The following is a 24503-nucleotide window of genomic DNA, read 5'->3' as shown; positions in this document are numbered from 1 at the left end:
CTCTGTCATTATAGAGACACAGCAATCATTCCAGAAGAGGACCCAAACCTGAAATTCATTGGGTCTGCGCAGATTTCACCATTGTGGTCTCTTACCAGAAGGAAACTTCTAAAGGACAATGTTAGGCTAATCAGACATTCAGAGATATAGAATATTGGAACATGAGATTTCCCCCTTTTTGCAATACCCGATAGTCTAGAAACTTCAGATTTATTTTATTCCACAGTTTGGAACAAGATCTATGGCACAGGATACACCTGCACGCACAACTTTGGAATTTTGAACCGCTGAATACTATTAGGTCCCACTGTACATTTTGCACTTTGCCTAGCAGAGTTAAGAACTTCACTGGAGCACCACTACTCTAGCAAAGTTTGAGAGACGTCCAATCACTCAGATTCAAAGAATCTATAAACTCTGCTGGCACAACCTGAGAAATCCATAAGATCCATCAGCCAAATCACTCAGGGTCATGTAGGCTACGCTCTGTTGATGCCGCCTTTTGAGCAGGGCTTTGGAGCGGAGCCCAGAGCTGGATCGCGGAGCAGCTCCAGAGCAGTGTAGTTGCAGGTTTTTGCCTGGAGCTGGAGCACAGCTCCAAAGGCCTGCTTTTGAGACTGTAAATTCCAGTCTGGTTCAAGGCTGTTATAAATTCCAACCAGTACAGTAACAGGTTTGAATAACAGTTTCATTGTAAAAAAGGAATCATCATGGAGCAGATGTGTTTCTATGGGATCCTGCAGGGATCAGTCCTTGGCGCTATACTATTTAACACTTTTAATCAGTGACCCAGAAGAAAAAAAAAATCATCACTGATAAGTTTGCAGATGAGACCAAAAATGAGGGAGTGGTAAATAATGAAGAGGACAGGTCACTGATACAGAGCAGTTTGGATCATTTGGTAAGTAAGGTGCAAGCAAACAACATACATTTTAATCCAGCTAAGTGTCAATATATACACGCTGGAGAAAAGAATGTACGCCATACCTACAGGACAGGGACTATCGTGGGAAGCAGTGACTTTGAAAAATTTTGGGGGTCATGGTGAACAATAAGCTGAACATGAGCTCCCAGTGTGATGCTGTGGCCAAAAGGGCTAACGTGATCCTGGGATATATAAACAGGGAAATCTCTGTTTGTGTAGGAAGAGAGAGGATATTTTACCTCTGTATTTGGCACTAGTGCAACTGCTGCTGGAATACTGTATCCAGTTCGGAAGTAATGAACGCGCTCTTGGCAGACGTGCCAAGTCTTGGTGAAATCGATCAAAAAAACAAACAAACAAAAAAACCGAGACTCTGAGAAATTCTTTACTAAAAGATAAAAATGATAAAAGTTGGTTTTCGGAACACTAGAACAAAGCCTGCAACAAGAAAAGCCAGACAGGTACTGAAAGAAATGGACAAATATAACCCCAAAATTCTTGGAATAAGCGAATGTCGATAGCCAGGAGCTGAGAAAAGGCGATTCAAAAATCAAAACAAAACCATAATACATTCAGGGAATCAATATAGTTACCACACAGAGGTAGTAGCAAAACAGAAAAATCTCTTACAAAGCGGTAGCCAATTAATAGCTTCCAGATAAACATGAAAATTACAAATATACGTTACATATCAACAGACGACTACCATGACAAGATCTAAGATCAATTCTACAATGGTTTACAAACTCTGACTGACAATATTGCCAAGCATGACATCTGCTTAGTAATACCAAGGTTGGGGATGACAACAACAGAGTGGAGAAAGCAATGAGGCAAGTGTTACCTTGGGCCCCAGAATGAGAATGATGTCAGATTGGTAGAACTGTGGCAGGCATCAGGACTCATCTGATGAAACACTAGTCACGCACATAGATATCCATATTGTAACTTGGACAGAATCCCACAGAACCAATCTGACCTTTTATGTACTGGAAAGAACTTTAGATCAACTCTCCAAGATGGGAGCTGTGTCAGAAGTGATCACAGGTTGTGTGTCACAAGACTGAAGATCACACTTAAAACAATAACAGAACAAGCATAGAGAAAACTGACAGCTAAAGTCTAACAGACAAGACATTACATCAGCAATTTTGAATGGAACTGAAAAACCCATTTCAGATGTTATAAGCCTTAAAACCATCACAAGAAATCTACTGACATGTCGTGGTTCTTTCTGCCTGATAGTATAATAGATGCCGCAATGCCTGTCGTTTATTTCCAGACAAGCAAACCTAAAGTCTGGATATGTGAGGATACATGGAACTGTGTGCAAGAAAGGAAACAAGCCAAAGCAAAACATCAATCCTCAAAAACACCTTCAGAAAAAGCAGCAGCCAAAAAGAAAGGATAAAGTAGCAAAGAGCAACATGGAGGAAATACGTGAATAAAGACGCTGAAGCAGTTACTGAAAGAGGCACTAGTAAAACATCACATTTTAAAAGAATCAACAAGATTCTGACTGGCAAGTTTACACCAGCTGGAGAGCCCGTTAAGGTTGAACAAAGAGCTTAACAACAGAAAAAGAACAGAGCCATGGACAGAGCACTCCCAAGAGGTGATAAACAGGCCAACACCACAAGGAATTATTGATATTAACAAAGAAATCAAACACCCAGAACTAGACATTGTAATATTTCACATCACAAACAAGGAGAGAAAAATGCAATTAAAAAGTTAAAACCTGGGAAAGCTGGCAGGTGTAGACCAAGTCACCAGGGAAATGTTCAAAGCTTGTAATGACGAGACTATCAATAAAATTACTGAATATTTCAAAACAGTACACGACCAGGAAAGGTTTCCAGAAGAATCAAAAATAATGGCAGTATAGTCAAAATACCAAAGAAAGGTGATCTAAGCAACTGCAGTAACTGGCAAGACATTACATTTCTTGCAGTGATAGACAAAGTTTTCCACAGTATCATCTTAAGCAGAATAAAATAGCAGATAAGGCAAAGCTAAAGGAATATCAGGCTGAATTTTGACCTGGAAGATCATGTGTAAACCAGATTTTCACCCTATGACTAATCACTGGAGACGGCAGTGAATGGCAAAAGCCTGCATCATAAACTTAAGAGATTTTGAGAAAGCATTTGACAGCCTCCATCACAATTCACTCTGGAACATCTTGAAGTGTTATGATATGCCAACAAAAATTATTAAAATCTTCAAGGCCTTGTATCAGGGTGCAGTATGTACAATTCAAGTAAATGCAGACTTGAGAGAATGGTTTAACAGCTAGGGATGCCAAAGATGAGTTCTCTCACCTTTGCTGCTTGGCATTATCATTGACTTTATTGTGAGAAAATAATAGATGGATACAACACAGGCATTGCATGGCTTAACAGTGGTACACAAGAAGATCTAATTTTTGCTGTCATCATAGCTCTTCTAAGTCACAGTTCAAGCTAAATGCAAGCAAAGATCAAAAGACTGTCTGGCATCACAAGAAAGATGGGGTTAATAATCAATTATGAAAACACAAATGTAATGAGAACCTCAGACACGTCCAACACAAGCATTACATTAGAAGACAAAAGATTACAACAGGTGAGTCAATTCACATATATTTGCAGTAACGTGAAAGCCAATGAGGATTTCAAGAAGGAAATAATGTCACGAATTGGCAAGGTGGCAGCTGCATTCATCACCTTAAACAAGATTCACCAGCGGCAGCTTAAACAAAAAAATCTGCAACTTAAGGACCAAACTATGAAGCTTTAATGCTAATGTTATTTCTACCTTAAATATGGATGTGAAAGCTGGAAAATCCACAAAAGGTATAGACAGATGTCTAAATGCCTGTGAATGCAAATGCCTCAGGAAAATACTAGGTATAAAATGGAAAAAAAATTAAAACAAGTGCCTGAGATTTATCAGAATCGAACAACTTCTTTACCTCTGAAGTTATCCAGAAAAAAAAAAATGATGGAAATATCTGGGACATGTAATATGGATGAAGCCAGAGCCTCTGCCATAACAAACATGCCATTTGGAAGCTGGAGAAACATGTAAAAGAGGCTGACCAAAAAATCCCTCCATTGAACAATATTTACAGAAGGAAAACTTATACCATCTAACAACACTGAGAACGTGCAAAGAGTAGCACAGGATAGACAGGGATGGCAAAGCCATTTTCATGTCCAAAGTGACATCCGAAGGCATGGGAAGGATGCAGATAAATTCGAGACATCCAGGGTGAGATTTTCAGAAGTGCTCAGCAGTGATGTAACTCTGTTCCCACTGAAGACAACAGGAATTTATGTTGACTTCAATGGGAGCAGAGGTAAGCCATCACTGAGTGCTTTTGAAAATCTTCTCTTCATAAATATCTGAAATCTTTATCATTTTAAAAACCCATATAAATAGTACAAAAATACAGTTCATATTGAAAATACATTAGGAGCTTTTAGTTATTTTTAAATGGTCGACAGTCTAGAAACACATAGCTATGGTTAAAGCTCATGTTCAATTTGTGTTCTTTTCCCCCTTGACTATTTAAATCCTGAATTAGATCTCAGTGTTTTTGTCTGTTAAGGAGAAGAAGAATGACTTCACTGTGCAGAGAAACTGATGAGACTAAGAGAAAGGATACATCAACTTCCTATGATTAACAACAAAAATTGGGTAAATGCAGGCGTTTTAAATGTGTAGAAGCACCTGTAACGGAAAAATGCATAGTTGCTTTTAGTTGGAAATTGTTGTCTGGAAACCTCAGCCACTGTGGGGAAAAGTGGCATAGCTTTTAAACAACAGACATTCCATTTTATTTCTAAGACTAAAGCTATCATTTATTCAGGCACCTCTCAAGTAATCCTGAGATGAGTTTTCATTCCCTTTCTATACACCTGATTTCAGCTCCCATAAAATAAAGACTTCCAACTTCAATGGTAGATCAATCAGGCCTTAAATTAGGTCACCTTCATAGCTCATAAACAGAGCTTTAAAACAAGCTATGGTATATGTGACATGTCATGTGCCACGCCGCTTTTCTATGGCAGGGGTCTATAATGGCTGCTGTTTATGCCCCCAACTCCCTCTTTGTACTCGGTCCTCTAAAGACAACAGGCCACAATTCATCTGGGGCTTTAATAGGGCCAATTTCATAAAGCTGAAAACAATTATGAGCCAAATCAGCTGGGAGGAAGAATTTAATCAGAAAAATGTGAATGATATTTTGGAATAATTTAGATGTCCAAAAAGCCATAATCTAGGAAAAAGACTGTGCGGGTTAAAAATAATTACCACCACCTGGTTTAGAGGGTAAGTGAAAGCAGCTGTAAACAAAAATGTGTGTATAATTGGAAGAAAGGGGAAGTTGATACTAATTACTACAAATCAGAAGTTAGGAATCGTAGAAAATTGATAATGGAAGCCAAAGGACACAAGGAAAAATCTATGGCCACAAGAGTTAAAGACAATAAGGGGTTTAAAAATACATTAGGAACCAAAAGAATCTTGACAATTGTATTAGCCCATACTAAATGGAAATGGTGGAATTATCAGTATTAAAGAAAAGGTAAAGGTGTTCAATAAATATTTCTGTACTGTATTTGGGTGAAAATAGGTAATATAGTCTCATCAGATGGTGATAACACTCTTTCCATTCTACTAGTATCTTTGAAGGATGTTGAACAGAAACTACTGTGGTCAGACAGTTTTAAATCAGCAGGTCCAGATAACTTGCATCCAAGAGTTTTAAAAGATCTGGCTGAGGAAATTGCTGGACCATCAACACTGATTTTCAATAAGTCTTGGAGCACTGGGAAAATTCCAGAAAACTGAAAAGAAGCTAATGTGCCATTTTTAAAAACTGGTAAATGGGATGACCCGGGTAATTATAGGCCTGTCATGCCAACATCAAATCCAGGCAAGATAATGGAGAAGCTGATACAGGAGTCGATTAATAAAGAACTAAAGGAGGGTAATGTAATAGACAGACTTCTGTAAGGTGTTTGACTTGATATCACACAACATTTTGATCACAAAACTAGAATGATACAAAATTAACATGGCACACATTAAATGCATTAAAAACTTGCTATCTGATCCATCTGAAAATGAAGCTAGACACATTCTGACTGGAAATAAGGTGTAAATTTTTAATGGTGAGAGTAATTAATCATTGGAAAAATTTAACAAGGGTCATGGTGGATTCCTTATCACTGCTAATTTTTAAATCAAGATTGGATGTTTTTCTAAAAGATACGCACTAGGAATTATTTGGGGGAAGTTCTAAGGTCTGTGTTGCACAGGGGGTCAGACAAGATGATCATAATGGTCCCTTCCGGCCATACAATCTACAAACCTGAGACCCCACACCTGGCAGCTGTAGGATCTTGGGGGGGGGGGGGGGCAGGGGGAAGGTCACTAACACTAAGACAATGCTTAGGGTAGAGTTTATTTCATCCAAAGAAAAGTAAAACTCATGCAGCTTTAAGGCAGATGCTCCTGAGTTTGCTGCACTTTTAACAGGACACAAAAATGGTGAAAAAGTTATACTTTTGTGCATTATAAAGCTTTGGTGTCCCTATGTAATTCCATGAGAAAGCAACACCCTAAAAGGATTTGGATGCAACTGTGGAGAATGGTATATGTTCTTCGCTGACGAGGGGCTCCATTACCGCTAATAGTTCTAGGGTAAGTGGAACAAATGTGTATAGTAGCTTGGAGACAAGGTATGTGTGGAAACAGTACAGATGTGATCCAGCACTGCTACAGGAAGAACTCTTTGGGAAGAATAAGGGGGAAGAAGAGTAAAACAAGCTGCTAAACAAAAACAAAAAAAGGGAGTAGGAGGGAGAGATTATCTGCTTTTTATCCAACCTCCCCTTAAAAACCTATCCATTTCCAACCTTGACTACACCTGAGCTGCTGTTCATGCCCATAGCTATTTCTCAGAGGCATCATCATGAGCAGCAGCACAGTGAAATAGACATGACCCTCGGTCACATTGTTTCTGGCAAACCACTTGCAGAGTACTAGAGGCAGGAGAATCAATTGCATTCTCCTGTAGTTATAGTATAGGGGCAAAAGATACTTAGGACAGGACAGGAAAGAAGATACAGACTTCTCCCCCTCTTCCTACATAACATACTCAGCAGCGGCAGATCACATCTGTACTCCACCAGTAATCCAGGAATGTAGGACAATCATGTCAGTTATCTCTAGATCTGCTTCTTCTAGGGACAAGAGGGAAGCATTATGGGAGAGCTGAGCAGTAATACAGACATGATCCTTGCTGCAATTATCTCTCAATCTCATAGTAAATTTAAATTCCTCTGACACTGATAATTGTGACTAGAGCCCTGCAAATCTGTGGGTATCAGCTTTATATCCGTGGACCATTTTTGCGGATAGCATCGTGGATGCGGATACAAAGTTTGTATCTGCGCAGAGCTCTGTCAGTAAGAGACATGCAGCCGCTGTGAGGAACTGCGGTGCAGACCCTCCACCTGCCCTGGGCAGGGGACTGGGACATGGGCTGGGGGCTGTTCAGGCCTCTCACTCTGGGCAGGTGCAGGGTCCGCCGTGGCTCCCCATACTGCCCAGCCGGCTCTTACCATGGCCAGGCTGCGGCTCCAAGCTGCCCCCACCCGAGCCGGGTCAGAGAGAGACAGCTGGCAGCAGTGGGGAGCCTGGGTCCCTCTACCTGCCCTTGGTGGGAGAGCCTGAGGGGTGGGGAAACTGGATGGGCTCCCAGCCTAGGACAGGTGGAGGGACCCAGATTCCCCACAGCTGCCCGCCTGGCTCTCACCGTGGCTGGGCTACGGCTCCGAGCCGCTCCCTCCCCCCACCGGAGCACCATGCTGACAGCTGTAGGGAGCCTGGTTCCCTCCACCTGCCCTGGGCGAGGGGCCTGAGCAGCGGGAGTGGGGGCTGAGAACAGCCCACGGCCATGTCCCTGCCTCCCAGGCTCTCTGCCCGGCTGAGGGCAGGTGTAGGGTCCGTTACTCCGTGCGGGCTCCCCACAGCTGCTCACGCAGCTCTCCCTGACCGTGCTCCAGCAGGGGCTGCCTCGGAGCCGCAGCCCGGAGAGGGTAAGTAGAGCCCCGCAAATCCGTGGATAGCTGCAGATATCTACATCTGCGGACAATTTTTGCGGATCGGCTGCAGATATATATTTTTGTGTCCGTCCAGGGCTCTAACTGTGACTACAGTTCTTAGAACATCTATTACTGTAGTTATCCTCTATTGCAGACATGGCACAAATACTGTGTTTTCTCAGTTCTACTATAACAAGGCTTTTCTTTGTTAGTTTCTTTGAAAAACAGGAAGAGTTCAAAGGAACTACTATACATTTAGATTCTAAAGAGTCTTATACCATCAAAATGCAACAACACAGGCAAAATATTTTGGTCTAAAAAATTAGAGGCAAAATTATATTTAAAACATTTCCAAAAATATTATCTCTTATAGGTCTCCAATGCATATTCTAAAATACCCTGCTTAAATAAATAAGTCTACGTTTATACTGACAAAGCAAATGTCAGCCCTGGCTAATACAGCAAGTGCTACAGAAAAACAAAGCTGATACTATAGAAAGGATTCCATATCACATTCTTACATACAAATACAAGAACTTTTTAATATTCACTTTCAACTCTGCTCTCTCCAATACTGGGAATGAGATTTTTTTTCTTGTACAGATAAAAGCAGTTGGTGGAGGTGAACAAGTGCAGGATCACTAGTTTTTAATTAACCTATCAGGCTGCCTACTAATCAGGTGCAGTTATCTTCTCTGCAGAAGCCTGCATGTCCTGGAGCCCATGATTTTCCACCAGGGAACAATCATGAAGGCAACAACATAAAGCACAGAAATCAATTAAAAAACAAGAGAAAGAAAGTAAAGAAATGTATAAAAAGGGAAACACTCTACCAGCTTTCATGTTTACCCCGCTCAATTTTTTACTCTTTCTTGGGCCAACTTTCAATTTGATTAAAGATATGATCTAAGTACGATTTCCCCACATCATTAATAAAATGTTAACCAGATGGGCCAACACAAACATCTTGAACTCAAACCGCATTTCAAGTTTCAGTGCATGGGGAGGTGTTCAGATCTGAATCTGACATTCTGGTTTTGGTTATAGGCTGGATCCAAAACTGGAAGGGACTTATTTTGCAATTCAGGTGCAGCGAAAATCTCCTCAGAAAAGCCACTCTCAAACAATGTCCTCTCAAAATAGCACCAATCTCTGGAGAACAGTTCATCTTATAAGATTTTCACCATCTCTAGAACAGCTCAAGATTTCTGTACCATCAGATCTGAAACTTAGCCCTGATTTGGCACTGACCTCGGAACCTAGTCTAAACACTACCAGGATCTTCCAGACATTGCTTCTTCAGCCATCTAATACTTTCACAAACTGTCACCATGCATTTATCATTCCAAGCCCCACAAGTCTCTCCAAACTGCTTGGATTCCCTCAAGATCCCAAACATATTTCTCTAGGTTTAGTCTCAATTTCAAAATCCTACCTAAAGCTATTTTTCAGTGAAGGAAATAAAATCTTCAAATAGCACAGTAAAAAAATAGAAGGCTGCAAAAGGAATTCAGGGTTTACTTCCAATAAATACATTTGGGGAGGCACTTTTACTTTAAATACTTTGACACCACTCTCATTGCTTTATAAAGAACATACTCGTTATATGATACAACAATAACCTTGTTCAGTGGTTACTTTCTCTTCACATCAAGTTTGTATATATAGTAAATAATATTTTACATTTATATAGTATTTGGCACCAGAAAAGATCCCACGGAGCTTTACAATGAACAAGTATTTGTAGCACCGTCATGCCCACCTCAAAAGACAACCACATTAAAAGAGCAAAAATGTGACTTTAGAGGATAAACTAAAAATGATGGGGGGGGGGGGGGGGGAGGAGGGGAGACGCCAGCAGAATAACTGAAGTGGAAAGGAAGCTGTTTAACTTGAACACCAGCATCCTGAAGGGGCTGCTGACCAATGAAGAGCCCTATGTTACCAGTGTGACAGGTTCAGTCACAGAGACCCCCTTGGGACTGTCACCTGATGTGCTGAATTTGCCTCTGAGCCAGTTTTCCCTGCCATCTTGGGACTCCAGAACCCTGCCTTGTTGAGCCAGACATGCTAGCCAGCTGCAAATACAGACCCAGGTCTGGTCCACACCCCCAAAACTGCAGACTTTAACCAAAAACTGCTCAGCAGGTCACCTCTCTCATGTTTATCTTTAGTGTATTACAAATAAAACAAACAATCAATGAGTATGGTTCACATTTTCCCGTACCAGATCGGTTTTGCTTAGAAGACCAAATAACTCTATACTGAGACATTCCAAATAGGAAACAGCAGCTACTTGAACACACATATGGCAAAATAATGTCAAACGGCCAACTAGAAATCCAAGATGCTCATCACTCATAGGTAAGGATAAGATTTTGTCACGAAGGTCCCGGAAGTCACAGATTCCATGACGTTCAGAGACTCGTGTGATATTTTCCACTTCAGCCCTGTGCTACTGAGACTGGGGGGCTGGGAGGGCGGGGGGGGGGGCAGAAGCCCTGAGCTGCCATGAGCGGTGGGTGCTGGATTCCTCCCCTCCCGGCAGCAGGCCTCAGTCTCTCATCCCCCACCATGGGGCTCAGGCTTCAGTCATCCCCCCGTCAGGCCCCACCCAATTGGTTTTAGTAATTTTATTTCTTAAAGTATTTTAAAAGCATTTTAGCTTCTGTGAATTTTTGTTTATTACCCACGACCGGTGACTTTTACTAAAAATAACTGTGACAAAATCTTAACCTTACTGGTAGGATTTTATATGTCTTCTCACATTTAACAAGCTTCCAGTGCTTCATACTAACCAAATATAGCAAAATTAATTAAAGTAACATTGCCGTGCAAATACACCAACTTTGATGGCAAAAAGAAATTGCCATTAATTCAATCTCTGAAAGAGATATTCTGAGTTAATTCCTTAGCAGGAGTTGTCAGATATCCATGGTGATCAAGTTATAGAGTAAGTACACAGAAAGAAAATAACGAACCAAAGTTTTAGAACACAAAGAACAGTGCTAGAGACAAAGACTGTTATGAAGAACAAAAGATAAGAATTGTGCTTCAAAGTAGCTGCTCAACAAAAAATGTTAAGATTCTCTTATGAGACAAATTAAGATGAAATGTAACTTACTGGTAAGGTCCCTGGTAGAGAAGCATCAAAGAAAGATACCAAAGAATTAGGTGGTGCTGCAAACTGGACTTGGGAGCCAGAGAAAAGCTTTGAGTTGGAACTGATCTGTGCATGAATTTCCAGACCTACCACTGCTACCCATGGAGCAACACTGAAAGAGAGGGGGAAAGTAAATATGATTAGCATATACTCTATTAAACCTCCATAAACTTCTAAACACTACAAGACCAAAAAACCCTTGCAATACCATGTGGTAGTACTGTGCTGCTGATCCATAATAAATATTGAAGGGAAATATGAGGCAAACTTTTTCATTATATACAAGTAGAGGATGATAAGTAGGAACAATTATATAAGTAAGAAAAAATAATAAAGGTCTAAATCCGTGAAATCTTACTCATATGAGTAGCATCAATGAGGCAAACCAACATGAGTAACAGCTTGCTTGATCAATCCCCAATTTTATACCCAACAGAAATTTTAAATATGAATTGCATTTCATGTACCTTGATAAGTCTCCAACAAACAGGTGGCATATCAATTATGTATACATTATCAGCTAATTACGTGCAAGTTGGAAAAGGTTTGTACTGTATTAGCATAAATATTAATAGTCTGATAATAAAGAAATCATAATTTCCACTGGAGAGCAACTGCTCTCTGAACATACTCCACAAGAATGAGCTTCTACATATCATCTGAAAAGTAATTGCAATTCTCACATCCATAACCTTTACATAGGCAAGAGATGGGGGGTCACCTTCACAGTGTGAATTGCTTGACAGTTTCTGAGAGTAATTATCCGGCCTTGTACAAATGAAGTGACACAAATATAGTATTTCACTGGTGAAGTCAGGTTTGTATAACAAGATACTAAAGCAATATTAAGTACCTAGATGTAGTCGATAAGTGGGCTATGGAAAAACATTGAACAAATACATCAAATGCAGCATTTCTTTCAAAAGTGAACACAATAAGCTTGAGCTGTCAAGACTTGAGTTCAGGGTTCTGTCTCTCTCCTTCAACCACTGACTACATCACTACCAAAAACTGAGTAATGGGATGGAAATATTATTACTTAGGATTATTTTCAGGAATTTAAATAAAGTATTTTACAACAAATAGTTTTTCTCCATGTGTTGACTGAGATTACAAAGTCATATTTGTAAAAACAAGGCTCATTAGCTATGTTTCAGACAGCAGGTAGAATATCTAAGGCCCTAAATCCAAAAACTCTTACAGGTGCTTAACTTTACTACTTTGAGAAATCCCATTGATTTCAGTGAAACCAGTGGGAACAAAATTAACAAGACAACTCATGATAGTAAAGTTAAGCACATGAGTAAGAGTTTGCATCATTAGGGCACCTAACTTTGCTTTCATTATTTATGCTGTTTTCTTTCTGCATTTATCTCAACAAGGAATCATATTGGATTGGCTTGTGGTGGCTTGGCAGGCAGTTACTTGTTTATGGTGGCTGCAGTGTTATGCTCCAAAGGCTCAGGTTTCATTAAAAAAAAAAAATTAAGTACTGTATCTAGCTATTAAGTTTGAAACCAGTGATATTTGCCTATATCTGCAGAAGACCTGAAACAATAGCTCTGATGAATGTGGACAGCTTGCACTCATGTGAACAGAATCTTAATTTTGAATCAATTATGTTAATTTTAATATCAACATTAAACTACTTCATTGCTGATCAAAGTGCATACAAAAGTAGAGGTGTGATGAAATTACAAGTACCTGCACAATCTACTGAGAGTGGCATCTCATTTCTTTGTTGTGAATAGGTGGAAATTTAGCCTCTCTCACTTACCACCTCCCATTTCAACCTCTGATCTCAGTTCAGACTCTGAAAAACAACTGATCTGTTTAATATGCGTTTATAGCCTGTTCCTAATCAATTTCACAACTATACTGCAATGTTTGGTTTGCAAACACTGCAGAAAAATGATTGCTTAAAATGATTTTCACTAGGATTTTCAAGTATTTCATGGAAATATTTCCATGACTCAAGTTTGGAAAAAGCTTATTTTTACCTAAATTTTGGGCATACTTTGACCTGAAAATATCCCCTAAAAATCTCCCTGCTAACATAGTGTTTTTTTTCCCCAGAAGCTTTCTGCATTAAGGCCCTTATCCTGCATTCAGATGCACATAGTCAGAGCCTTGGTTTCCACTCAGGTGCAAAGGTCTCTACATGAACATCAGATTGTATCAGAGCTGCAACTTCCCTGAACAGGAAGACCCCACAATTCTGTACGGTGCTTTATCTATATTAGGTTTATCTAAGAAGCCAATCACTGTAGCATACAACTGCACCTGATGCCTATGTTAAATAATGTTTAAATTATCAACTGGTGCAGGAAAAGCACAAACCCAAATTCAAATCCTGGCAGGTGGTGAGCTTCCAAAATCTCCTTTGATTCTGAACGTTCTTAAAAACCAGTTATTTTGGCAACAGGAATAAGATGTTCTAGTGTCTGATCTACTAGAACTGGTGGGAAACTGGGAAAAGGAAGGGGGAAACTTGGGTGGTGAGGTTATGAAACTGGAGGGGAAGGGGTACATAACTTGAGAGCTGATATTGAGAATAACTGAGGAATATTAATGAGATGTGAAACGGTGGGGGAATCCAAATAAGGGCATGATATTGGTGAGTATAGCAGGAGGCGGGGAAACTGGGGCAGAAGTTTCAGGGTGGTGAGATGGGTACAGTAGGGTTACCATTCGTCCGGATTTACCCGGACATGTGCTCCTTTTTGTGCTAAAAATAGCGTCCGGGGGGAATTTGTAAATCACTCAAAATGTCCGGGATTTCCCCCCTCCCCGGCAGAGCAGAGCGAGCGGCTGGGAGGGCTGCAGGAAAGTCACGGGCTGGACTCAGGAGCAGCTCCCCCCCGCCCCTCCCTGCATTCTGAGCCAGCAGCTCCTCCTCCCCTGCAGCCCAGTGTCCCGGTCCGGCAGCACTGTGCAGGGGCAGGGACCAGGTTGTGTGTTGTGCTGGGGAGTGCAGCCACGTGTCTGGCTCGCACAGAGCCCAACACCCTGTTCTGAGCAGCAGGGTAAGGGGGCCAGGGGGGTTCTGGAGGGGGCAGTCAAGAAACGGGGGGGGGGTCGGGAGTTCGGGGGGGGGCTTTTGGGGGGGAGTGGAGAAAGTTTTGGGCAGTCAGGGTACCGGTAGGGGGTAGGGTCCTGGGGGGCAGTTGGGGGGGTCTTAGGAAGGGGCAGTTAGGGGACAAGGAACAGGGAGTCTTAGGTAGGGGGTGGGGTTCTGGAGGGCAGTTAGGAGCAGGGGTCCCAGGAGGGGGCAGTCAGGGGACAAGGAGCAGGGGGGGTGGGGGGCTGGGAGTTCTGAGGGGGAGCTGTCAGGGGGTGGGGAGTGGTTGGATGGGGCATGGGAGTCCCAGGGGTCTGTCTGGGGATGGGGGTGTGGATAAGGGTTGGGGCAGTCAGGGGACAAGAGGCAGGGAGGCTTAGATAGGGGATGGAGTCCTGGGGGGCAGTTAGGGGCAGGGGTCCCAGGAGGGGGCAGTCAGGGGACAAGGAACGGGGGGGAGGGTTGGGGGTTCTGGGGGGGCAGGAAGTGGGAGGGGCTAGGGCAGGACAGGGGCGGGGCTCCTCCCATCCTCTTTTTTGCTTGCTGAAATATGGTAACCCTAGGTACAGTGAAGAGTTGGGATATTGGGCACAGTGTGTGTGCAGGGAACGCGGGCTTTGAAAACAGGACAGCAATATCCCGCAGGGGGAGCGATGGGGGTGCGCATGTGCCGGACCGAAACCTATTAGCCTTGTAGCCGCGCACTCTGCGCTAGGCTATCGCTACCCCCAGTAACCTGTGCCTTACCCGCGCTCTCCCGCAGGACAGTTCCCCGCTCTCCGGCCAGAAGCGATGGGCTCTGGGGCCTGCGCCCTTCTCCGGCTCGGTCCACTGTGCAGGGCGGCGACATCCCCAGCTCTGCAGCGCGGAATTAGAAGCGAGCGCCGCAGTATGGAGGCTGCCATCTTGCTCAGGACAGGTGATAGATCAGCTGACCCAGCCGCGGCTGTGGCGCCTCCTGGGAAATGTAGTCTCTCGGGGGAGAAATTGCGGGGCGGAGAGGGGCAGGGAAAACTACAACTCCCGCTAGACCAGGCGAAGCCAACTGCTCCCGTTCCGCCGCTCTGCCCTGGAGTCCCGCGGGGAGGATCAAGGGAATTGGTCGCTCCCACGGATGGCGACCTAGGGAAGGCCTAGGGCTGTGTCTCTGCTAGAGGAGGCGCCTCACCTGATGCACAAGCAGCCGCCACCCTGCTCCCCGAACTGAGATTTGGATCCAGAGCCCTAAAGCTCAGGCTCCAGGGATTTGGGACTTACCCGTACAGATATGGAGCCAGTCGGGCTCCAGCTCCTTGCAGAGTTCGCATCCAGATACCTGGCCCACCTCCCGTTAAACGTTTGCAAATACGTGGACTTCACTTTGAAAAGATTGTGCATCATAAATTCTCATCATCTCTCTCCCTCTGGCCTTCTATCTCTGATCAGCTGCAAATCGGCCTCCTCCTACTCTGAGCCCATACTCAACTGCTCTGGATTGTTATCTCTGGGCAAGGGCCAGTCTAACAAAACTGTGTTTTATAATCCAAAGATTCCTGGCCCATAAGATTGCCAGTTAACCCCTCTCAAAGGACAGTTTCACACAGTGCCAAAAGACATTAGTGCATTGCATTAAAACATCTTGCTCTAACATTAAGAGGTTTCACAAGCCTTGATACTTGATTCTACAGTGCTTGCAGTATGCAGGCTCATTCTATGTAAAATAACAGCAATCCTGGAGATCCTAGAACAGAAGGCAATCTCAATACCTTGATTTATTTATAGTTATGTACATATTTTAATTTAAATAACTTAAACACTGATAATGCAAGCTGCTCTGTGGCTAACCCCTGGCTCCACACAGGCAAAGACAGAGTAACTTGTGCATGGGCCTTACATTGCCAGTCTTTGGTGAAGTCATGTCATCACTCTCTGCCCCTCCCACCTTGTGCCCATCTTGTTTGTTTAGATTATAAACTCTTTGGGACGGACTGTTTTATTACATGTAAGATAGCACAATAGGGCCATGATCAGGGTAGGGCCTTGAGGGCTACTGTAATACAAATAAATAATAACAATAATTGTCCAATGTCACATACTTATGCAAACATCACAGTTGCTAGTTATACAGCTACAGGGCATGGAGAATAGAATTAACAACTCTGTTCTAGATCACAGGCCTGTGGAGCTTAAATGGGAATAGTCATTAGCTGTTGTTTATATCATTTTTTGTAGGCCAACTGCTAGGAAAAGAGAATCAGTCACAAACATTTGAACAGGTCTGATTTCATCCAGTAGAGGACAGTGGTACACATAGACACCAGCTAGTATTTTGCAACCCTTCTGCCTCTCATCTTGCCAAACCTCAAAATAGAATGCAAGGAAGTTGTGACTGCAAAAAGCTCAGAAAACTGTGGAGGGTAAATTATTTAGCAAAGATAGCATGTTCTATTATTTTGGTTCCATAGTTCTGGTTTTTATATATACATAATTAAAAAGTGAGTTAGTGAGGTGAGAAGGATATTAATTAATTTTAAGAGAGAGCTGAACAAATTTATGAGTGCTGTGGTATGACAGGGTTGATTGTGATGGTGAGGGGCAGGGCTCAACAGGCTTACTTCCAGTTTATGTTTTATGTTCCTAAAGCTCATGCTTCAGGGTTTCAGCCGGCCACTGTCAGGGTCAGGAAGGGATTTCCCTCCCCCCACCAATGCATTCTGGGAGGGTTTTTTTTTTCTAAATGATTGCCATAAGTGGGATCAGGAAAGAATTTCCCCCAGGTCAGATTGACAGTGACCTTAGAGATTTTTTGCTTTCCTCGGTAGTGTGAGTACAGGTCACTTGCCAGATTATCTGGGTATCTCAGTTAATCATTTCTCTGCTACTGTGGGAGCCTCGGGCACTCAAGCACCTTGATCCCAGCTATTTGCTACCTGTGATGCATAACAGGCGAGTATCCTGGGGATTGTCATACTTTGGACTCGTTTTAGTTGAGCTTAGTATGTTGGTACTGCATGGTGTAGGTGGTCTGTGATGTGCAGGAAGTCAGATTAGATGATCCCTTCTGGCCATAAATTCTGTGACTCTATGTTCCTTGTAAAAAATACCATTTGAGAAGTATGCTTAGTAGGTATTTATTTCTATTATTTGTACAATCCAGAATTTTGGGAGTGCTGGTTTCTGGGATTATTCCCATTATCCCCGCAAAAACTGATGAGCGGAAAATAATGAGGCAAAATAAAAAAATCCTTGCAGCAAAGATGTACTGAACACAGCAGCTCAGTGTAACTTTTGGAAGAAAGAAGGTCCATTGTCCCTGTGCATCATCCCCTGCAGTAGTGCCCTGGGATGTTCAGATTCCCTAACTTGAATTGTAGATCAGTGCTGTTTAATCAGTCGTTTTATTTTTAAAGTTTTATTTTATCTATCTTGCAATAAACTCTGTATGGACAGACTCCTGGTCTCCTATGGGCCCCTTTGGAGCTGAATGGGGCTCCATGCAGGTGCAGGGGTCAGCCCCTGGCAAACTCATTGGAGGATGAGGCTTTAGTAATGATATTTTGATAACAAGTTCATTCCTTTCACCATTGTCTGCAGAAGTTCATCTGAATTTTATAATTATTCGCTGCTTTTTAGGGAGTGGTAGATAAAAGTAGACACTTCTGAATGTGGTGGTTATGTTTGTACCAGTGGGAAAATGGCAAGTTTTTGGCTATTGTACTTTCTTTTAAGCCCAGTATTGTGGTGTAGTAGAAGATTTCACAAATAATAAGTAAGAAGTTAAAACATTATGAATATTAAAACCATGCTAGGTAAAGTCCCGCATTGCTATGCTCTTTGAGTATATAATTGAAAAAGGGAAGGGTCCACTTAATAGGATGAAAAGGGCATCCACCTTCCACACCTCAACAACCTTCTCATCCCCCCAAAAAAACTCAGTGGTTTTTTCACTTAAATAGTAGTTTTGGAAAAGACCCAGTGTTTGTGCTTCAAGCTGCCCCACACACCCTCTTGCTTCCTTTCCCAGAAAATCCCATTTTTAAAAATCTTTCTGATTGGCCGTCTTTCACGCACACGATGCTGATCAATTGCAGGCAAGCAGGGAATAACTGTCTTTCCTAGCAGATTGCTTTGAGGTAAAGGGCTCCGTGTTTTTTGTTCCTTTGGACCCTAGTCAGTGACATTCACTTTACAATGTGTTTATAGATCATGTCCTGCTTTGGAATAGCAGGGTATCTCCAGTGTTGCGTAAAGAATCGCATGACAGTAGATCTGTACTAACCATGTAGGCTTCCCTATTGGTGAGAGCCGAAGGGTCAGTTTTCTGTGAATCTGAACTTCTTATTACTACTGGAATGTAGCTGATGCCTGAGAGGAAATTGGAATTTCATGTAGGACAAAAGCCCTACTTAGTGTATCATCTAAACCATACACACCCACTTATTTGAAAGAGGATCTTCCTGAATTTCAGTTTAGAGGGTTTGACTGCTCTAAATTTTGCTTTCTTGTAAGCTATGTTTAGCATGCGTTCTTATCCCTTTTGTGGACTGGGAGATCTCCCTGTAGCGTATCAGGGAATGGGGTATTCAGGCCCAAGTATTTGTTGGATGGCTCACAGGCTGTCTGCAGTGTCTTATTTCAGCATGTGGAATAAAAACAGGCAGGAGCTTCTGTTATATTCTGAAGTGGAGGGTGTGGCTTTTGGAAGAATGGATCCCATGTCTATTGAAAACCAAATGTTGTACAAGGAAAAGGAATGAAGATGATTATTGAGTATGGAAACCAACTGTGGTAAGGGATGTTTTCAGGCTTCTGTACCTCCTAAAACCACACCTGTATCTTGTTTTTCTCTACAGGTATAACAAGGAAGACTCTCCTCACATCCTGCAATTTTCAGCTAGTAAGTACAAGGATTTTTCATAACAGATCAGTCCATGGTCCAACTCATCATGCTTCCTGCAGTGACCGATATTTTTTGCCACTTTCTTCTAAAGTAAAAAAAATAGTTAACCAATTAGGCAATATCTTATATTAGGAGAAGGGAGGGAGGGCATTTTTTCCTGACCACAGCAGATAAGCAGCTAAAATAGTTGCCTTGTATGATCCACTAATCAAGTCTCTGCATGCATCCACACACGCTGAGGTAGGTGAGTGGTATGGGGCCTCCAGGTTTGAGGGGATCTTCTAACAAAGCATGGAAGAGTATAGCAATAAATGAAATAGTATTCTTTACTGGGGCAGTGAGTGCCTCATCTCACCAGTTTGTTTTATTAAAAGTGCTACTACTGATCATAAAAAGGTGCCAAGCTAAACTAAGACAGAAAGCTAACAAAAATATATTGGCCATCAAATAATATTATACAATGAACACAACACTAACAAAAAAGTCAGAAGGTGGGTCAAGTAGTCCTCACAGGCTGTGACATAGGATGTGCCTCTGGTACGAAGATCCCTGGCCTCACCCTGCAGCAGTTCCGTGCGGACTTTTACATTCCAAATTAACATGTCAGGGTGGGTGTGTGTATATTTTGTATTTGAGGTTAATTTAACTTGGTTGGAAATAAGATCATTGGCTCCATCCTTTAATTATCTGAGTGCTGTTTTTAATAGGTTGGAGGCCTTGCAATATGCATTCTATGCAACCCTAAGTTTGGAAAATAATATCTGGCAACCGTAGAAGATAATCTCCTGTGACACAATGCCCTCCTTATGTTTCAGTTTACTTGGATAGGGCAGAGGTACTGTTGTCCTCACTGCACCTGTGGAAGCCATCAGACTATTCCCTATGGTCAAATTCACAGATGGCATAAGTGGGCACAGATCCACTGTTTTCACTCAACAATGAGTAGAGCTTCAGCCATATCTAACCTAGTATTTCTACTAACCAAGTAGAACCAAACACCCCTCCTCCTCCAGAAAGGTATTCAAATATTGTGGGCCTAGGGATGTTTTCCCAGCATCTTTAGCAGTACTGAAGCTCTTTCTTCTCTTTCACTAAGTTACTTGACATGCACAATATTTGCAGTCCTCTTCATCTGGTGAGCTTTTAGTGCTTTTTGACATGATTTCCAGCTGACATCCATTCCTTTTAATGGGGAACCCAAGGTATTTTCAGGGTGACCACACCCTATGGTATTGGTCCCATGTTTAAAGGTCTTTGAGCTAAAATACTGTAACTCAGGAACAATATCAGATTTATATTTAGGTACTACACAGTATTCCAGGAAGCTATATTTTGATATGGCAGAGACAGTGACCAAAGTGGACAAATTACAGAAACATTAATTAATTTGTTTTGTCATCCTCATGAGTTCCTGGAGGAACACATAAAAGGAAGCGATCTAGAGTTTCAGCAGATACAAATATTTGTAAGTCTATCAGGTGCTTCTAAGTCTCAGTTGTAGTGGTATCTGCATAAAATAATTCTTTAATAATGTCTTCACATTCCTTATTTTCTGTCTGTTTTTCCCTCTCCCCATTTTTCATTTTGTGTAGTGAAAGGAGAAGGTGTGTGGAGGATTTGAAGACACTCTCTCTTTCTCCTCTTTCCTTATATTTTGCTAGTATTTTTGTTTATTTTTCTCCCCCTTCCTTATTTTTAACTGTAGTTGCAAAGAGCTGTTATTGGTAACTATGTCTGAGGCCTCATATATTTCCTAAATTAAGAGCAACAACTCTTGTTACAACTCTTGTTTCAGACTATGACTTGATATATAAGGTCAAAGCTATAAGATTTCAGCAGCATATGGTTTCATATAACACAGGCCTAGATCAAGAACTTCCTCCTATGACCTTCTGGATATAAGGGAAAACACTAAGTGCTATTACACAAGGCACAAGTCTAAATCCTAACCTTTCATTGTTTCTAAAGCCACTGTGACACAGTCCTATGGCTTATCATAACTATTTATTTTCAGACAAACTATACCATCCAAACTACATTTGAAATATGAATTGTCTATCACAACATCCTTTCAAATTATTCAAAGCTTCAGTTTTAAGATTCCAGCTGACAACCTCACCCAAGGAAAAAATAGACACAAAGACCAATACTAAGTTTGTTTGACGAAAAATTCCACTGATCCCAGAAATACACAAAGTATTTTCCCTGTGTTAAAAACGATTTTGTCTCATATGAAATAGATGGAGGAACTGGTTGAAAGAGTTGTTAAGCAACACAGTACTTGTGGTAAGCCATTATAATAATGGTATTATTTTAATCTAAAATTATTTTTTTAATTACAAACTTTAAAAATAGTCTCAAGAGCTAAATCCCAGTCCAGTGCTGTTTTTCATAGAGGAATTTTTGTAAAATGCAGGATTATTTATAGGTTACAAGCACTTCAAGAGGTTACATTATAAAAGAAAATGATACTCTAGAGCTTTAGCACTGTGCTGATGAGTCTGCCTTTATTGTACTTAACACAGATGATTGCTTTTAATCTTCTGAAGCAATAAGAAATGAGAATTAAAAACTCTTGACCAGTTGCAATGTTCTGATTGTTTGTTGTTGTTTTTTTAGTAGAATAAGGTAAAATGAAGGAAAAGAGCAAATTCTGAAGATGAACCTAATAGGTGTTTGTAATAATGCATCATCACCTCATGGGCACCCCCTCGTCTCTGGTCACAGCATTGCATAGGGCCTTTTTTTGGCATCTCACCCCACTGGGTTCTCCCTCAGCCTTCATCTTCCCCCTTAGGGTATTCCGTGGCTTAGCCCTTCAGCCAATCACATGAAGTCTAAACCCCTTCTGGGTAACACAAATAAGTCCAAATGAAAGTTCAAACAAATTTTCAAACTAATATCACTTCTGCCCCTCTCAGGCACCACTGTAATTCTCTTGGGTATGTCTATACAGCATTTTGGAGTGAGCAAGACGGAGGCTGGGTGGACAGACTTGGGCTTGCAGGGCTCATGCTAGGGCTCTAAAAATAGCCTTATAGACAGCATGTAGAAGTTGTGGCTTGGGCTCTGAAACCTAGAAAGGGGAGCGGTCTTACACCTTCCTGTTAGTTGCTTTTTCTGTTACAAATCCTTGCGTCTGTCTTTTTCGTGTTTAAGTTACACCACCTTTGACTCCTAAGGCCAGATCCTCAGCTGGTGTAAATTGAAGTAGCTCCTTTGACTACAGTGAATTCTGTGGAGCTTTACCAGTTTACACCAGTTGTGGATCTGGACCACACTGGCTTACACTGACTCCCATTGAGTAACTAACATAACCATTGTCAGCAGCTTTGAACCTGGCCCCAAGGATTTTAATTGTACTCAAAGATTCCCTTACTTATGACCGTAGGAGGCAGGCGTATAAAGTCACTTGTCCTTCTCCTTCAGTAAAGTGCATTGCTTTTGATGCATACTATATAATTTATTTATATTGGATACGTGTTTGATAACTTTGCTGACATAGATAGTGGACATTGTAATCAAGAGGTGTAAACAGGGCTCTCTTGAGAACAAAGAGAGAATGATAAAGCTCTTGAACAGACTTCTTGAAGCTACTCCTTTATTCTACAAGTTCTACCTACAGGCTTTTCCCCTACCACCCAAAATCAGGTGCTCAGATACCACAGTGATGACTGGGGTATAAATGCCTAGAAAGATAGATTAGCTGGACAGACAGCATTTTCACCCAGATACAGAAAGGCTTATCAATTTCTCATCTTGATAGTGGCTACTTCATAGCCATGATGTGTAGGCCTGTTTACTCTAATTCATCACCCAAAGAATTGATTTGTATGAATATTTGAGTGCGTATGAATGGTGCCAGATGGACAGCCCTGAGCAACAAGCTCGTTTGTTTAGCTACAAAACAGGTACAACATGGAAAACAGCCTCCTCCATGTTGTCCTAAATCCTTAACTGGCGACATCATCTCCATAGCCCTTGGCCTTTATGCTGAAACTGCCAACTAGTGCAAAGAGTGGTGGTTTTTGTAATATGAACTGCTGTCCACTGACAATAGAGTCATTTCACATAGGCTATTGAGCAGCCGTCAGATGGTAAGAACTTTCAGCACTTTTTGGCCTGGTTTTGAACCAAGGTAAAAGTTTCTGTTTGAAAACTTGGCCCCATTGGGAGTTTTTCCATTAACTTAAATGGGGCCAGGATTTAACCCTCTATATTTTGTTACCACTCCCTTGAGCCTTTCAGTACACCCAGGTTATCGGTACCCAGAGCATAATCCCCTTCATCCAGGTACCAGATAAACTAACAAATCAAACATACCTGTACCTCCATTCAAAAGAGTAATTATGCCCCTAACTGTGCTGTTCCTCCAGTATCGTGGGCTCTTATTAAATTTCCATTTTTGTACCACAGTAAGTAATAAACTGAAGTATGCCCTCAATGCCTGGTACACCATGCAGCCTTCCACTCTACAGTTGCCTCTGCACTCAATGTCTAACATTAAGGTTTTGCTGCACAATAATTGGTTTGGCGAAAACTCTATGTAGGCTCTAGTGACTGCTAGTGTATTTCTTCTTCTCCAAATATGCTGTGTTGTCAAGAAGACTGGTGATGCCCAAGCCCCTCCAGTGTTCCCACCAAGGTGCTCTCTGGTCTACACAGTAGCAGAGAATGTGGAGAAAGGAGCATAGATCTTAGGCATTACTATAGGACAAACCCAGAGATGACATCGTACACCTTTACCAGCACTCAAACTACTATGGTTAACATCAGGAGGAGGAGATAAGGGAACATATTACTGTAATAGATACAGTACAAGATACACCCACTCATGAATTTTAATGGTTTAAAGGGAGAGGAAAGGAGAGACAAAGGGAAGAAGGACATGGAAAAGGATACCAGAGGTGGATTCGTTGGCTCAGAAATTATCTTGGAAGTTCTGAAGCATGCTATAAGATACAAACTCTTCAGCTCTAGCTCCTGCAGCAATCATTGGACCGATCTTACAGACTTTATTTATGCAAAACTCTCATTAAAGTCCATAGGAGTTTTGTGAGAGCAAGGTCTGCAGGATCAGCCTTGTCACACAGAGAAACTGCCATGTCTGCTGGCTCATACTGAATTCCTTGCACGTGTTGCAGGATAGTGTTAAGCAGAGATGAAATAGAAACTTCAAAGATTATCCAATTTATTAAATGCTCCAATATGTGCAAAGCAGGAACATCTCCTAAATGTTTGGCTTCAGACTGCAATTTACCAATCAGTTACTGGAACTGAACCACTTCAATGTCACACCAGTTACTGATTGATAGGTTAATAAGTTTCTACACAGAGAATCTTGCTCCCATAATTGGAGATTTAAGGACAAA

The 24503-nt window shown here is 41.7% G+C and overlaps 1 protein-coding gene across 4 annotated transcripts in view; it reads right to left on the bottom strand.

Annotated features, from left to right (window-relative positions):
- The window catches only part of GATB (glutamyl-tRNA amidotransferase subunit B), a 162840-nt gene extending 147680 nt beyond the window's left edge, over positions 1–15160 (bottom strand). For all 4 annotated transcript variants that reach the window (XR_008445054.1, XR_008445052.1, XR_008445053.1 and 1 more), the window contains exons 1-2: positions 15000–15160; positions 11153–11303 (exon numbers count right to left, since the gene is read on the bottom strand). Coding sequence is in view for 1 of the 4 variants with exons in the window: in XM_054029546.1 (XP_053885521.1) it covers positions 11153–11303; positions 15000–15157 (309 nt within the window). In the remaining 3 variants the exon portion in view is untranslated. The remainder of the gene's footprint in view (positions 1–11152; positions 11304–14999) is intronic.
- Between the last annotated feature and the right edge of the window lie 9343 nt (positions 15161–24503).

The sequence above is a fragment of the Malaclemys terrapin genome, chromosome 5, assembly GCF_027887155.1.
Source record: "Malaclemys terrapin pileata isolate rMalTer1 chromosome 5, rMalTer1.hap1, whole genome shotgun sequence".
Classification (NCBI taxonomy): domain Eukaryota; kingdom Metazoa; phylum Chordata; order Testudines; family Emydidae; genus Malaclemys; species Malaclemys terrapin.
The sequence above is the reverse complement of the archived record's forward strand: the minus strand, read 5'-3'. Positions and strand labels throughout refer to the sequence as shown.